Below are 15,120 nucleotides of genomic sequence, written 5' to 3' on the forward strand. Positions count from 1 at the left end.
ACCACCCCCGTCTGAGGGGGACCCCCTCCCCCCCAAAATCCTGGGGGGACCCCCCCCCCAAAAATCCTGGGACACCCCTCCCCCCCAAAATCCTGGGACCCCCCCCCAAAAAACCTCCCTAGGACCCCCCCAAAGCCGCTAGGACCCCCAAAACCCCCCTAGGACCCCCCCCAAAGCCCCTAGGACCCCCAAAACCCCCCTAGGACCCCCAAAACCCCCCCTAGGACCCCCCCCAAAGCCCCTCAGGACCCCCCCCCAGAACCCCTCAGACCCCCCCCAAAACCCCCCTCAGGACCCCCCCCCTAGAACTCCTCAGACCCCCTGGGACCCTCCCCACACCCCAAAACCCCTCAGGACCCCCCCCTAGAACTCCTCAGACCCCCCCAAACCCCTCAGGGCTCTCCCAGGACCCCCCCAAGCCCCCCTAGAACCCCTCAGACCCCCCCAAAACCCCTCAGGACCCCCTCCTAGAACCCCTCAGACACCCCAAAAACCCCTCAGGACCCCCCCTAGAACTCCTCAGACCCCCCCAAACCCCTCAGGGCTCTCCCAGGACCCCCCCCCAAACCCCCCTAGAACCCCTCAGACCCCCCCAAACCCCTCAGACCCCCCCAAAATCCCTCAGGACCCCCCCCCCCCGAACTCCTCAGACCCCCTGGGACCCCCCCAACCCCCCCCCCAGGACCCCTCAGGGGCTCCCCAACCCTCCCAGGACCTCACCAGAGCCCCTGAGACCCCCCCAGGGCCCCCCCCCAGGTCTGACCCCCCCCCTTCCCCCCCCCCAGGACCCTCCCCCTGAACTCCTGGCCCCGCCCCTCGCATGGATTTTTATGGGAATTTCGCTCTTTTAAATAAAAAAGGAGCTGAGGAAACAGAGCTGGGGGGGGGGGGACGACCCCATGGATCTGGGGGGGGGGTTCAGACCTTATTGGGGGGGCAAAAAGGGGGGGTTAAGGGGCAAAATGGGGGTGAGGGGGCAAAAAGGGGGGTGGGGGGTGGAGGAGTCCATCTTGGGGGGGCAAAAAGGGGGGGGGTGTCCCTGGTTGCCATGGTAACGAGGATGCTATGGGCCCCCCCCCCCCTCTTTCCACGAGTGGTACGCGCCGGGAGGGGGCGGGGCCTCCCTGGTTGCCATGGTAACGGGGGGGGGGGGGGTGTTTCCCGCCCTTTCCAAGCGCGAGGGGGGGTGGGGGGCGTGGCCAAGGGCGGGAAGGGGCGCGCAGGGCGCATGCGCGGCGGCGCGCGCTCCCATTGGCGGGAAAGGGCGGGGGGGGCGGGGCCAGCGCGGAAGGAGACACAGAGAGAGAGAGAGAGAGAAAGAGGCGAAGGGGGAAAGAGCGGAGGGAGCCGGGGCCGCTCCGGCCGCCATGGAGGACGGACTCTATGGTAAGGAGGCTATCGGGGTGGGGGGGGGTGCAGAGAAGGAGCCGTTGGACACCTATGGGGGGGGAGGGGGGGGAGACAATTGGCTCTGAGGGGGGGGGGGGGGTGTCACGTGGCCTCGCGGGGTGGTGGTCACGTGATAGGGCCTCACCACTTCTCGCTGGTGGGGGAGGAAGGGGGTGAAACCATTGAAATGGGGGGGGAGAGTGATGAATGAGGTGGCCACGCCCCCTTTTAAATGAAAGCCACGCCCCCTTTTTTACTGGCCACGCCCCCCTGTCGGCCTCGCACGTGGAGAGGGGCGGGGCTTGAGGGGGTGGGCGGGGCTTAGAGGCTCCCAGTGATCCCAGTTACCCCCCCAGCTGATCGAGATCAGTCAATGGGAGGGGCCGGAGGGGGAATTGGGAGGGACTGGGAGCGACTGGAGGGGGACTGGGAGCGACTGGAAGGGACTGGGAGCGACTGGGAGCGACTGGAGGAGGACTGGGAGCGACTGGAGGGGGACTCGAAGCGACTGGAGGGGGACTGGGAACACCTAAGGGGGGACTGGGAGCAACTGGAGGGGGACTGGGAGCCACTGGGAGCCACTGGATGGGGCTGAGAGGTACTGGGAGCCACTGGGGGGGAATTGGAGTGACTGGGAGCCACTGGGGGAGGTGGCTGGGAGCCACTAGGAGGCGACTGGGAGCCACTGGGGTGAATTGGAGTGACTGGGAGCCACTGAGAGGTGGACTGGGAGCCACTGGGGGGGGAACTGGGAGCAACTGGATAGGGACTGGGAGCAACTGGGAGTGACTGGAGGGGGAATGGGAGCCACTGGGAGCCACTGGAGGGAGAATGGGAGCAACTGGATGGGGCTGAGAGGTACTGGGAGGTACTGGGGGCGGGCGCTGGGAGCAACTGGATGGGGACTGGGAGCAACTGGATGGGGACTGGGAGCCACTGGGAGTGACTGGAGGGGGAATGGGAGCCACTGGGGGGGAATTGGAGTGACTGGGAGTGACTGGGGAGGAACTGGGAGCCACTGGGGAGGAACTGGGAGCCACTGGGAGCGACTAGAGGGGGAATGGGAGCTGCTGAGGGGGAATTGGGGGGACTGGGAGCCACTGAGGAGGGACTGGGAGCCACTGGGAGCAACTGGGCAGGGACTGGGAGCAACTGGATGGGGCTGAGAGGGACTGGGAGCCACTGGGGGGAAATTGGAGTGACTGGGAGCCACTGTGGGGGGACTGGGAGCAACTGGATGGGGCTGAGAGGTACTGGGAGCCACTGGGGGGGAATTGGAGTGACTGGGAGCCACTGGGGGTGGACTGGGAGCCACTGTGGGGGGAATTGGAGTGACTGGGAGCCACTGGAGGGGGACTGGGAGCAACTGGGAGTGACTGGAGGGGGATTGAGAGCCACTGGGAGCGACTAGGGGGGGAATGGGAGCCACTGGGGGGGAATTGGAGTGACTGGGAGCCACTGGAAGCCACTGAGGGGGGACTGGGAGCAACTGGATGGGGCTGAGAGGGACTGGGAGCCACTGGGGGTGGGACTGGGAGCCACTGTGAGGGGACTTGGAGTGACTGGGAGCCACTGGGGGTGGGACTGGGAGCCACTGGGGGGGACTGGGAGCCACTAGGGGGGAATTGGAGTGACTGGGAGCCGCTGGGGGGGCACTGGGAGCCGCTGGGGGGGCACTGGGAGCCACTGGGGGGGGACTGGGAGCCCCTGGGGGGGAATTGGAGTGACTGGGAGCCGCTGGGGGGGCACTGGGAGCCACTGTGGGGGGACTGGGAGCCACTGGGGGGGAATTGGAGTGACTGGGAGCCACTGGGGGGGGACTGGGAGCCACTGGGGGTGGGACTGGGAGCCACTGGGGGTGGGACTGGGAGCCACTGGGGGGGGACTGGGAGCCACTGGGGGGGAACTGGAGTGACTGGGAGCTGCTGGGGGGGCACTGGGAGCCACTGGGGGGGCACTGGGAGCCACTGGGGGGTGACTGGGAGCCACTGGAGGGAGGAGTAGGTGATTGGCAGGGGGCGTGGCCAATGAGCTTGAGTGACAGCAGGGGGCGTGGTCTCAGCGGAGGGGGCGTGGCCAATTAGGTTGAGTGACATGAGGGGGCGTGGCCTCAGAGGGAATGGGCGTGGCCAATGAGCTTGAGTGACAGGGCGTGGCCAATGAGCTTGAGTGACAGGAGGGGGCGTGGCCTCAGCGGAGGGGGCGTGGCCAATGAGCTTGAGTGACAGGGCGTGGTCAATGAGCTTGAGTGACAGGAGGGGGCGTGGCCTCAGCGTGGGGGCGTGGCCAATGAGCTTGAGTGACAGGAGGGGGCGTGGCCTCAGCCCTCTAGGGCTGGGGATGCAGGAGGGGGCTCAGCCTGTGGGTCAATAGGAGCAGGTGGGGGGGCGTGGCCAGGAGCCAGGGGGGCGTGGCCAGGAGCCAGGGGGGCGTGGCCAGGAGGTAGGGGGGCGTGTCCAGGTGACCCCTGCCCACCTGTCCGTCCCCCCCCCCCCCCCCCAAGTCCCCCCCGACCTGACGGCCGAGGAGCGGCGGGAGCTGGCGAGCATCCGGCGCCGCAAGCAGGAGCTGCTGGGCGAGATCCAGCGCCTGCGCGAGGAGCTCAGCGAGGCCATGAGCGAGGTCGAGGGCCTCGAGGCCACCGAGGGCAGGTGACACCCCCAAAACCAGCCCCCCCCCCCCCAACCAACCAACCCCCCCCGAGACCACACGAGGCTTCCTGGAACCGTCAAAATAGCTCAAGTCTCACCCCCCCCCCCAGCCCAGGACACTAAAAAGACCCTAAAATACCCCCCTGGGCACCAAAAAGACCCCGAAATATCCGCCAGGGACCCCAAAATACCCCTCTGGGACCCCAAAAAGACCCTAAAATGCCCCCAAGATCCCAAAATACCCACCCCTGGACCCAAAAATACCCACTGGGACCCCAAAAAGACCCCGAAATACCCCCAAGACCCCAAAAATCCCCCCTGGGACCCCCCAAAAGACCCCAAAATACCCCCAAGACCCCAAAATACCCACCCCCGGACCCAAAAATACCCCCTGGGACCCCAAAAAGACCCTAAAATACCCCCAAGACCCCAAAATACCCACCCCCGGACCCAAAAATACCCCCTGGGACCCCAACAAGACCCCAAAATATCCGCCAGGGACCCCAAAATACCCCCAAGACCCCCAAAATACCCCCCCAGACCCAAAAATACCCCCTGGGACCCCAACAGGACCCCAAAATCTCACCCAGGGACCCCAAAATGACCCCAAAATGCCACCAAGGGACCCAAAATACCCACTGGGGATCCAAAACGACCCCAAAATCTCCCCCAGGGACCCCAAAAAGACCCCCTGGGACCCCCAAATTACCCCAAAAGAACCCCTGGGACCCCAAAATACCCCCAAGACCCCAAAAAAGACCCCAAAATACCCCCTGGGACCCCAAAATCCCCCCAAAATCCCCCCCCAGGACCCCAAAATCCCCCCTCGGACCCCCAAATCTCCCTCGGGACCCTCCAAATTTTGGGGTGCAGGGGCCTCCTGACCCCCTCTTTAACCCTTTCCTGGCAGCAAAACCCTCCAGCGGAACCGCAAGATGGGGATGGGGCGCAAGAAGTTCAACATGGACCCCAAAAAGGTGTGTGTGGGGGGGGCTACTAAATTCGGGGTTGTGGCTACTGAATTTTTGGGATTGGCTACTAAATTTTTTTTTGGGGGGGGCGGTTTTGGGGGGTTCAGGGGATCCAGTTCCTGGTGGAGAACGAGCTGCTGCGCCCCACGGCCGAGGACATCGCCCGCTTCCTCTACAAGGGCGAGGGGCTCAACAAGACGGCCATCGGGGACTACCTGGGAGAGAGGTGGGCTACCTGGGCCGGGGAGGGGCTACCTGGGCCAGGAGGGGGGCTAGGAGGGGGGGGAGGGGCTCCCTGGGGTATGGGGGGGCTAGTGGGGGTGGGAGGGGCTACCTGAGGGGGAGGGGGGCTGTGTGAGAGGGGTGGGCTACTAAGGGGAGGGAGGTGGCTACTAGGATGGGAGGGGCTACCTGGGGGAGGAGGGGGGCTAGTGGGGGGGGAGGGGGTCCTAAGCCCCCCAGGGGACCCCCAAGGGAACCCAGAGCCCCCTAAGTGACCCCCAAATGACTCGCAAGCCCCCCCAGAAACCCCCCCGGGGACCCCTAGACCCCCCAAAGGGACCCCCCCCAAAGGGACCCCCAGACCCCCCCCAGGGGACCCCCAGACCCCCCCCAGGGGACCCCTAGATCCCCCCCAAAGGGACCCCTAGATCCCCCCCAGAGGACCCCTAGATCCCCCCCAGAGGGACCCCCAGAGCCCCCCAAAAGGGACCCCCAGAGCCCCCCAAAGGGACCCCCAGACCCCCCCAGGGGACCCCCAGAGCCCCCCAAAGGGACCCCCAGACCCCCCCAGGGGACCCCCAGAGCCCCCCAAGTGACCCCCAAATCCCCCCTAGCCCCGCAAATAGGCCCCCCAAGTCCCTCTCAGCCCCCCCCAGTGACCCCCGAGCCCCCCAAGTCCCTCGTGAACCCCGAATGACTCCCAAGCCCCCCCTGTAACCCCTCTAAGTCCCTCCCGAGCCCCCCAAATGCCTCCTGAGCCCCCCAAGTGCCCCCCAAATGCCTCCTAAGCCCCTCTATAAGCCCCCCAAGTCTCTCTCAGCCCCCCAAGTGACCCCTGAGCCCCCCAAGTGCCCCCCAAATGCCTCCTAAGCCCCTCTATAAGCCCCCCAAGTGACCCCCGAGCCCCCCAAGTGCCCCCCAAATGCCTCCTAAGCCCCTCTCTCAGCCCCCCAAGTCTCTCTCAGCCCCCCAAGTGACCCCTGAGCCCCCCAAGTGCCCCCCAAATGCCTCCCAAGCCCCCCCTATAAGCCCCCCAAATGCCTCCCGAGCCCCCCAAGTGCCCCCCAAATGCTTCCCGAGTCCCTCCCGAGCCCCCCAAGTCGGTGAACGAGAGCTGCCCCCCCCCCAATTTTCACACCCACCCCCCCCAAGGGAGGAGTTCAATATCGGGGTGCTGCACGCCTTCGTGGACCTGCACGAGTTCACCGACCTCAACCTGGTGCAGGCGCTGAGGTGGGTTTTGGGGTGATTCGGGGCCATTTTGGGGCAAATCAGGGCATTTTGGGGCGATTCAAGGCGGTTTTGGGGCAAATCGGGGCAGTTTTGGGTCCCTTTGGCTGGTTTTGGGGTGATTCAGGGCGATTTTGGGGTGCATCGGGGTGGTTTTGGGTCCCTTGGGGCGGTTTTGGGGCGAATCAGGGTGATTTTGGGGCAAATCGGGATGATTTTGGGTCCTCTTGGGGCGGTTTTGGGGCGACTTGGGCTGATTTTGGGTCCCTTAGGGCATTTTTGGGGCATCTCAGGGTGATTTTGGGGTCCCTCGGGGCGGTTTTGGGTCCCTTTGGGCTGATTTTGCGGCGCCTCGGGCTGATTTTGCGGCGCCTCAGGCTGATTTTGCGGCGCCTCGGGCTGATTTTGGGGCGACTCGGGCTGGTTTTGGGTCCCTTAGGGTGTTTTTGGGGCGACTCGGGGTGATTTTGGGGTCCCTTGGGGCGGTTTTGTGTCCCTTTGGGCAGTTTTGGGGTGCCTGGGGCTGATTTTGGGGTCCCTCGGGGCAGTTTTGGGTCCCTTTGGGCAGTTTTGGGTCCCTTTGGGCTGATTTTGGGGTGCCTGGGGCTGATTTTGGGGTGCCCGGGGCTGATTTTGGGTCCCTTTGGGCAGTTTCGGGGTGCCTGGGGCTGATTTTGGGTCCCTTTGGGCCGTTTTGGGGCTAATCGGGCTGATTTTGGGTCTCTTTGGGCTGATTTTGGGTCCCTTTGGGCAGTTTCGGGGTGCCCGGGGCTGATTTCGGGGTGCCCGGGGCAGTTTCGGGGTGCCCGGGGCTGATTTCGGGGCGCCTGGGGCTGATTTTGGGTCCCTTTGGGCTGATTTCGGGGCGCCCGGGGCTGATTTTGGGTCCCTTTGGGCAGTTTTGGGTCCCTTTGGGCTGATTTCGGGGCGCCCGGGGCTGATTTTGGGTCCCTTTGGGCAGTTTTGGGTCCCTTTGGGCTGATTTTGGGGTCCCTTTGGGCAGTTTTGGGTCCCTTTGGGCAGTTTCGGGGCGCCCGGGGCTGATTTCGGGGCGCCCGGGGCTGATTTCGGGGCGCCCGGGGCTGATTTCGGGGCGCTCTGGGGGCCGCAGGCAGTTCCTGTGGAGTTTCCGGCTGCCGGGGGAGGCTCAGAAGATCGACCGCATGATGGAAGCCTTCGCGCAGCGCTACTGCCTCTGCAACCCCGGCGTCTTCCAGTGCACCGGTGCGCCCAGGAACCCCCAGGAACCCCCAGGAACCCCCAGGAACCCCCCAGTCACCCCCCAGTCACCCCCCAGCCCTCCCAGTCACCCCCTCCCAGTCACCCCCAGTGCCTCCCAGTTACCTCCCGGTGCTTCCCATGCACACGGTGCCCCCAGTCCCTCCCAGTTCCCTCCTAGATCCCCCCCAGTGACTCCCAGTGCCTCCCAGTGCCTCCCAGTTCCCTCCTAGATCCCCCCCAGTGACCCCCCAGTGCTCCCAGTACCCTCCCAGTAATCCCCAGTGCTCACAGTGACACCCCCAGTCCCCCCCAGTCCCTCCCAGTCCCTTCCTAGATCCCTCCCAGTCACCCCCCAGTGACTCCCAGTGCCTCCCAGTTCCCTCCTGGTGCTTCCAATGCACACGGTGCCCCCAATCCCTCCCAGTCCCTTCCTAGATCCCTCCCAGTCACCCCCCAGTAACCCCCCCCAGTGCCTCCCAGTGACCCCCCAGTGCTCCCAGTCCCCTCCCGTCCCCCCTAGATCCCTTCCAGTCCCTCCCAGTGCCTCCCAGTCCCTTCTGGTCTCCTCCCAGTTGCTCCCACTCGCTCCCAATCCCCTCCAGTCCCTCCTAGGTCCCTCCCAGTCCCCTATAGTCCCCTCCCAGTGCTTCCCAATGCCTCCCACTCCATCTCGGTCCCCCCCCAGTCCCCCCCAGTCCCCCCCAGTCCCTCCCAGTCCCCTCCCAGTCCCTTCTAGTCCCCTCCCAGTCGCTCCCACTCCCTCCCACTCCCCTCTAGTCCCCTCCTGCTCCCTCCTAGTCCCCTTCCAGTGCTTCCCAGTGCCTCCCACTCCATCCCAGTCCCCTGTAGCTGTCTCCCAGTCCCCTCCCGGTGCTTCCCAGTGCCTCCCAGTCCCCTCTAGTCCCCTCCCAGTGCTTCCCAGTGCCTCCCACTCCATCTCAGTCCCCTGTAGCTCTCTCCCAGTCCCCTCCCAGTGCTTCCCAGTGCCTCCCAGTCCCCTCTAGTCCCTCCTAGATCCCTCCCAGTTGCTCCCACTCCCTCCTAGTCCCCTTCCAGTGCTTCCCAGTGCCTCCCACTCCATCTCAGTCCCCTCCCAGTCCCCTCTAGTCCCCTCCCAGTCCCCTCTAGTCCCCTCCCAGTCCCTTCTAGTCCCCTCCCAGCGCTTCCCAGTGCCTCCCAGTCCCTCCTAGATCCCTCCCAGTCGCTCCCACTCCCTCCCAGTCCCCTTCCAGTGCTTCCCAGTGCCTCCCACTCCATCCTGGCCCCCTGGAGCCCCCTCCCAGTCGGTCCCCGTGGCGGCAGGGGGCGCTGGGTGACGGGGGCCGCCCGCAGACACGTGCTACGTGCTCTCCTTCGCCGTCATCATGCTCAACACCAGCCTCCACAACCCCAACGTGCGGGACAAGCCCTCGGCCGAGCGCTTCGTGGCCATGAACCGCGGCATCAACGACGGCGGCGACCTCCCCGAGGAGCTGCTCAGGGTGGGCGGGGCGAAAGGGGGCGGGGCCTGGGTGGGCGGAGCCCGAGGGGGGCGGGGCTTGTGGGAGGGAGGGGCTGGAATGGGACTGGGGTGGCAGGAGGGGGCGGTTTGGGATGAATGGGAGAGCGTGGGAAAGGAGCCCGAGGGGGCTGTTGGGATGAATGGGAGAACGCGGGAAAGGAGCTGGGGGGGGTTGGGATGAATGGGAGAGCGCGGGAAAGGAGCTGGGGGCCGTGGGGATGAATGGGAGAGCGCGGGAAAGGAGCCGGGGGACGTTGGGATGAATGGGAGAGCGCGGGAAAGGAGCCGGGGGCCGTTGGGATGAATGGGAGAGCGCGGGAAAGGAGCTGGGGGCCGTTGGGATGAATGGGAGAGCGCGGGAAAGGAGCTGGGGGACGTTGGGATGAATGGGAGAGCGCGGGAAAGGAGCCGGGGGACGTTGGGATGAATGGGAGAGCGCGGGAAAGGAGCTGGGGGACGTTGGGATGAATGGGAGAGCGCGGGAAAGGAGCTGGGGGACGTTGGGATGAATGGGAGAGCGCGGGAAAGGAGCCGGGGGCCGTTGGGATGAATGGGAGAGCGCGGGAAAGGAGCTGGGGGCTGTTGGGATGAATGGGAGAGCGCGGGAAAGGAGCTGGGGGACGTTGGGATGAATGGGAGAGCGCGGGAAAGGAGCTGGGGGACATTGGGATGAATGGGAGAGCGCGGGAAAGGAGCTGAGGGACGTTGGGATGAATGGGAGAGCGCGGGAAAGGAGCTGGGGGACGTCGGGATGAATGGGAGAGCGCGGGAAAGGAGCTGGGGGACGTCGGGATGAATGGGAGAGCGCGGGAAAGGAGCCGGGGGACACTGGGATGAATGGGAGAGCGCGGGAAAGGAGCCGGGGGACACTGGGATGAATGGGAGAGCGCGGGAAAGGAGCTGGGGGACACTGGGATGAATGGGAGAGCGCGGGAAAGGAGCCGGGGGCCGTTGGGATGAATGGGAGAGCGCGGGAAAGGAGCCGGGGGACGTCGGGATGAATGGGAGAGCGCGGGAAAGGAGCCGGGGGCTGTTGGGATGAATGGGAGAGCGCGGGAAAGGAGCCGGGGGCTGTTGGGATGAATGGGAGAGCGCGGGAAAGGAGCCGGGGGCTGTTGGGATGAATGGGAGAGCGCGGGAAAGGAGCCGGGGGACGTCGGGATGAATGGGAGAGCGCGGGAAAGGAGCTGGGGGACATTGGGATGAATGGGAGAGCGCGGGAAAGGAGCCCAGTCCCCCCCAGTGCCCCCGGGGGGGCGTGGCCTGACCCGTGTCTCCCCCCCCCCGCCCCAGAACCTGTACGAGAGCATCCGCAGCGAACCCTTCAAGATCCCCGAGGACGACGGCAACGACCTGACCCACACGTTCTTCAACCCCGACCGCGAGGGCTGGCTGCTCAAGCTGGGTGAGGCCACCAAATTCCCCCTCGGGGCCACTAAATTCCCTCTCGTGGCCACCCAGTTCCCCCCTGTGGCCAAATTCCCCTTCGTGGCCACCATATTCCCCCCTATGGCCACTAAATTTTCTTTCTGGCCACCAAATTTCCCCCTAAGGCCACTTAATTTCCTCTGTGGCCACTAAATTCCCCCCTACGGCCACCAAACTCCCCCCTATGGCCACTAAATTTTCTCTGTGGCCACCAACCCCCTCCCAGTAGCGCCCAGTCCCTCCCAGTGCCCCCCAGTTCCCTACTGGGGCTTGGGGGGGGCTGGCACTGATCTCTCCTCTCTCTCCCCGCCCCCCCCCTCGCCGTGACACCCGGACCCCCAGGAGGTACGTGGGGGGGGGGGGTGGGGGGTGGGCAGCACCCTGGGACCCCCCTTACCTGCCCCCCCAAATCCATTTGCCCCCCTCAATCACCACCCCCCGAAGCCGTGGACCCCCCCCCTTTTGTCCCCCCAACCTCCCCCTCTTAGACCCCCCCAAACCCCCCCTTTTTGCCCTCCAAACCTCCCTTTCTGCCCCCAAACCCCATTTTTGCCCCCCAACCCCCCTTTCCCCCCCCAAACCCCTTTTTCCCCCCCCACCCCCCTTTTTTACCCCCTTTGGACCCCCAAACCCCCCTTTTTCCCCCCCAACCCCCCTCTTTTACCCCCTTTGGACCCCCCCATCCCACTTTTTCCCCCCCCACCCCCCTTTTTTACCCACTTTGGACCCCTAAAGCCCCTTTTTTACCCCCCCAAACCCCTTTTTTCGCCCCCAACCCCCTTTTTTACCCCCTTTAGACCCCCCCAACCCCTTTTTTCCCCCCTTTGGACCCCCAAACCCTCCTTTTTCCCCCCCCAACCCCCCTCTTTTACCCCCTTTAGACCCCCCCATCCCACTTTTTCCCCCCCCAGCCCCCTTTTTTACCCCCTTTGGACCCCCAAACTCCCCTTTTTCCCCCTTTTCCCCCCCCCAAACCCCTTTTCCCCCCCCCAACCCCCCTTTTTTCCCCCCTTTGGACCCCCAACCCCCCTTTTGTACCCCCCCAACCCCCCTTTTTTTTGTGTCCCCCCCCTCCAGGCGGGCGGGTGAAGACGTGGAAGCGCCGCTGGTTCATCCTCACCGACAACTGCCTCTACTACTTCGAATACACCACGGTCGGGCCCCCCCAGACCCCCCAAAACCCCTAGGACCCCCCCCCAAATCCATCTACCCCCCCCACCCCCTTTGATTTCCTTTGGGTACCCCAAGACCCCCCCCAAGCCCCTCAAAAAAGCCCCAGGACCCCCCCAAATCCATCATCCGCCCCCCCAAACCCTTTTGTGACCCCCCCAAACCCCTTTGTGACCCCCCCAAACCTCTTTGTGACCCCCCCCAAACCCCCTAGACCCCCCCAAATCCATCTGCCCCCCCAAAACCCTCTTTGTGCCCCCCAAGCCCCTCAAAAAAGCCTCAGGACCCCCCCAAATCCATCATCTGCCCCCCCAAACCCCTTTTGTGACCCCCCCAAATCCATCTGCCCCCCCCAAACCCCCTTTGTGTCCCCCCAAGACCCCCCCTAAAAAGCCCCAGGACCCCCCCAAATCCATCATCTGCCCCCCCAAACCCCTTTTGTGACCCCCCCAAATCCATCTGCCCCCCCCAAACCCCCTTTGTGTCCCCCCAAGACCCCCCCTAAAAAGCCCCAGGACCCCCCCAAATCCATCATCTGCCCCCCCAAACCCCTTTTGTGACCTCCCCAAACCCCCTAGACCCCCCCAAATCCATCATCTGCCCCCCCAAACCCCCTTTGTGTCCCCCCAAGCCCGCCCCCAGAACGCCCCAGGACCCCCCCAAATCCTTTCTGGACCCCCCAAAATCTCCAGGGCCCCCCCAAACCCCCCTTTTCCACCCCCCCACCCCCCCCCACAGGACAAGGAGCCACGAGGAATCATCCCCTTGGAGAACCTGAGCATCCGTGAGGTCGAGGACCCCCGCAAACCAGTAAGAACCAGTTCCTCCCAGTTCCTCCCAGTTCTCCCAGTTCCCCCCAACCTCTCGTGCCCCCCAAAACCCTCACACCCCCCCCAAAAATCCTCTCGTGTCCCCCCATTGCGGCTTCAACCTCTTCATCCTCAACAAGAAGCTCCATGACCTCCATCTTCTCCAGCTCCTCCCAGTCCTCCCAGTCCTCCCAGTTCCCCCCAAACCCTCAGACCCCCTCAGACCCCCCCCAAAACCTCTCGTGTCCCCCCATTGCGGCTTCAACCTCTTCATTCTCCATAAGAAGCTCCATGACCTCCATCTTCTCCAGCTCCTCCCAGTTCCTCCCAGTTCCCCCAGTTCCTCCCAGTCCTCCCAGTTCCCCCAGTTCCCCCCAAACCCTCAGACTCCCCCCAAACCCTCAGACCCCCCCAAAATCCTCTCATGTCCCTCCATTGCGGCTTCAACCTCTTCATCCTCAACAAGAAGCTCCATGATCTCCATCTTCTCCAGCTCCTCCCAGTCCTCCCAGTTCCCCCCAAACCCTCAGACCCCCCCAAACCCTCAGACCCCCCCCCAAAACCTCTCGTGTCCCCCCATTGCGGCTTCAACCTCTTCATTCTCCATAAGAAGCTCCATGACCTCCATCTTCTCCAGCTCCTCCCAGTCCTCCCAGTTCCTCCCAGTCCTCCCAGTTCCCCCCAACCTCTCGTGCCCCCCCAGCACTGCTTCGAGCTCTACATCCCCAACAACAAGGGGCAGCTCATCAAGGCCTGCAAGACGGAGGCCGACGGGCGCGTGGTCGAGGGGAACCACGTCGTCTACCGCATCTCGGCCCCGACCCGCGACCAGAAGGACGAGTGGATCAAATCCATCCAGTGAGCGCCCCCAAAAAACCCTCCCCCGCGCCCCGAAACCCGCCCCGAGCCCCATAAATCTCACCCCGAGCCCCATAAATCTCACCCCGCGCCCCAAAAAACCTCCTGGAGGGCCTCAAAATCCTCCTGGAGGACCTCAAAATCCTCCTGGAGAACCTCAAAACCTCCAGGAGAACCTCAAAATCCTCCTGGAGGACCTCAAACGCCTCCTGGAGGACCTCAAACACCTCCTGGAGGACCTCAAACACCTCCTGGAGGACCTCAAAAACTTCCAGGAGGACCTCAAAAACCTCCAGGAGAACCTCAAAATCCTCCTGGAGGACCTCAAACGCCTCCTGGAGGACCTCAAAATCCTCCTGGAGGACCTCAAAATCCTCCTGGAGGACCTCAAACACCTCCTGGAGGACCTCAAAAACTTCCAGGAGGACCTCAAACGCCTCCTGGAGGACCTCAAAATCCTCCTGGAGAACCTCAAACACCTCCTGGAGGACCTCAAAGTCCTCCTGGAGGACCTCAAAATCCTCCAGGAGAACCTCGAACTCCTCTTGGAGAACCTCAAAAACCTCCTGGAGAACCTCCAAGTCCTCCTGAGCTTCTCATGGGGTTGAGGAGGCACCGAGATGCTTTGAGGAGCACCAAGAGACCCCTAAATCCCTCCAGAGGACCCCAAGGTCCCTTTGGAGACCCCCCAAGTCCTTTTGGGGACCCCCCGACACCCCAAAACCCCCCACCCTGCCCCCCCAAATCCTCCTGGAGAACCCCCAGAGCTTCTCGTGGGGATGAGGAGCCACCAAGATGTTCTGGAGAACTTTGGGGGGGGTCCCTCTTGGCTTGGGGGGGGGTCTCAGCTGGAAGGGGCCCCCCAAAACATCTCGGGGTCCCCCCCTTTTTTCATTTCTTCCCCCCCCCAGGGCGGCCGTGAGCGTCGACCCCTTCTACGAGATGTTGGCCGCCCGCAAGAAACGCATCTCGGTCAAGAAGAAACAGGAGCAGCCTTGAAAAAGGGGGGGGCTGGGACCCCCCCAAAACCACGAGGGACCCCCCAAAACCATGAGGAACCCCCCAAAACCACGAGGACCCCCCCGAAAACCAAGAAGAACCCCCAAAAACTATGAGGAACCCTCCAGGAACCCTCCAGGAACCCCACGAAGATGTGAAGGACACCAACCTCCCCCCCCGAAAAACCTTGAGGGGACCCCAAAGGACGATGGGGACCCCCCCCCTGGATCTTGGGGGGACCTCAAGGCCCCCCGAGATGATCCAGGAGCCCCCCGAGACCTCCAGGAACCCCCCCAAGATCTCCAGGAACCCCCCAAGGAACCCAAACCCTGAGGAGAGACCCCAAAGGACAATGGGGACCCCCCCCCCAGGACCATGAGACCCCCGAAACCTCCTCCCAGTTCATCCCAGTCCCTCCCAGTTTGGGGTCGCCCCCCCCCCCCCCTTTATTTATGGCCCCATTAAAGGAGGTGAAGGTCCAAGTTTGGGGTGGGGTGGAGGGTCCCTGGAAGGTTTTTATTGCACAGTTTTGGGGTGAAAAAGCAGCATTTTGGGGGTGGGGGAGCAGGGAGGACCCCGAAAGGGGATCCAGAGGTTGAGGATGGGGTGGAAGGAGGGGATGGAGCCCACCTGAGGGATCCAGATGTTGAGGAAAGGATCAAAGGAGGGGA

At 64.2% G+C, this 15,120-nt stretch overlaps 1 protein-coding gene across 2 annotated transcripts; it reads left to right on the top strand.

The window, feature by feature from the left end:
• The first annotated feature begins 1,293 nt into the window (after nucleotides 1–1,293).
• LOC138735271 (cytohesin-2) lies at nucleotides 1,294–14,912 on the top strand. Of its 2 annotated transcripts, none has more exons than XM_069883175.1 (12): nucleotides 1,294–1,386; nucleotides 3,893–4,040; nucleotides 4,951–5,017; nucleotides 5,119–5,237; nucleotides 6,386–6,466; nucleotides 7,575–7,687; nucleotides 9,017–9,165; nucleotides 10,479–10,591; nucleotides 11,689–11,767; nucleotides 12,522–12,593; nucleotides 13,329–13,450; nucleotides 14,362–14,912. In XM_069883175.1, exons 1-12 carry the CDS (start codon nucleotides 1,368–1,370, stop codon nucleotides 14,447–14,449), a joined length of 1,170 nt encoding a protein of 389 aa, XP_069739276.1. In that variant the 5' UTR covers nucleotides 1,294–1,367; the 3' UTR covers nucleotides 14,450–14,912. The 2 variants fall into 2 exon arrangements, with proteins under 2 accessions (XP_069739276.1, XP_069739275.1); XM_069883174.1 differs by having other exon boundaries at nucleotides 13,296–13,450; nucleotides 14,362–14,910.
• The last annotated feature ends 208 nt before the right edge of the window (nucleotides 14,913–15,120 follow it).

Source organism: Phaenicophaeus curvirostris, unplaced genomic scaffold, assembly GCF_032191515.1.
Source record: "Phaenicophaeus curvirostris isolate KB17595 unplaced genomic scaffold, BPBGC_Pcur_1.0 scaffold_659, whole genome shotgun sequence".
Taxonomy (NCBI): Eukaryota; Metazoa; Chordata; class Aves; order Cuculiformes; family Cuculidae; genus Phaenicophaeus; species Phaenicophaeus curvirostris.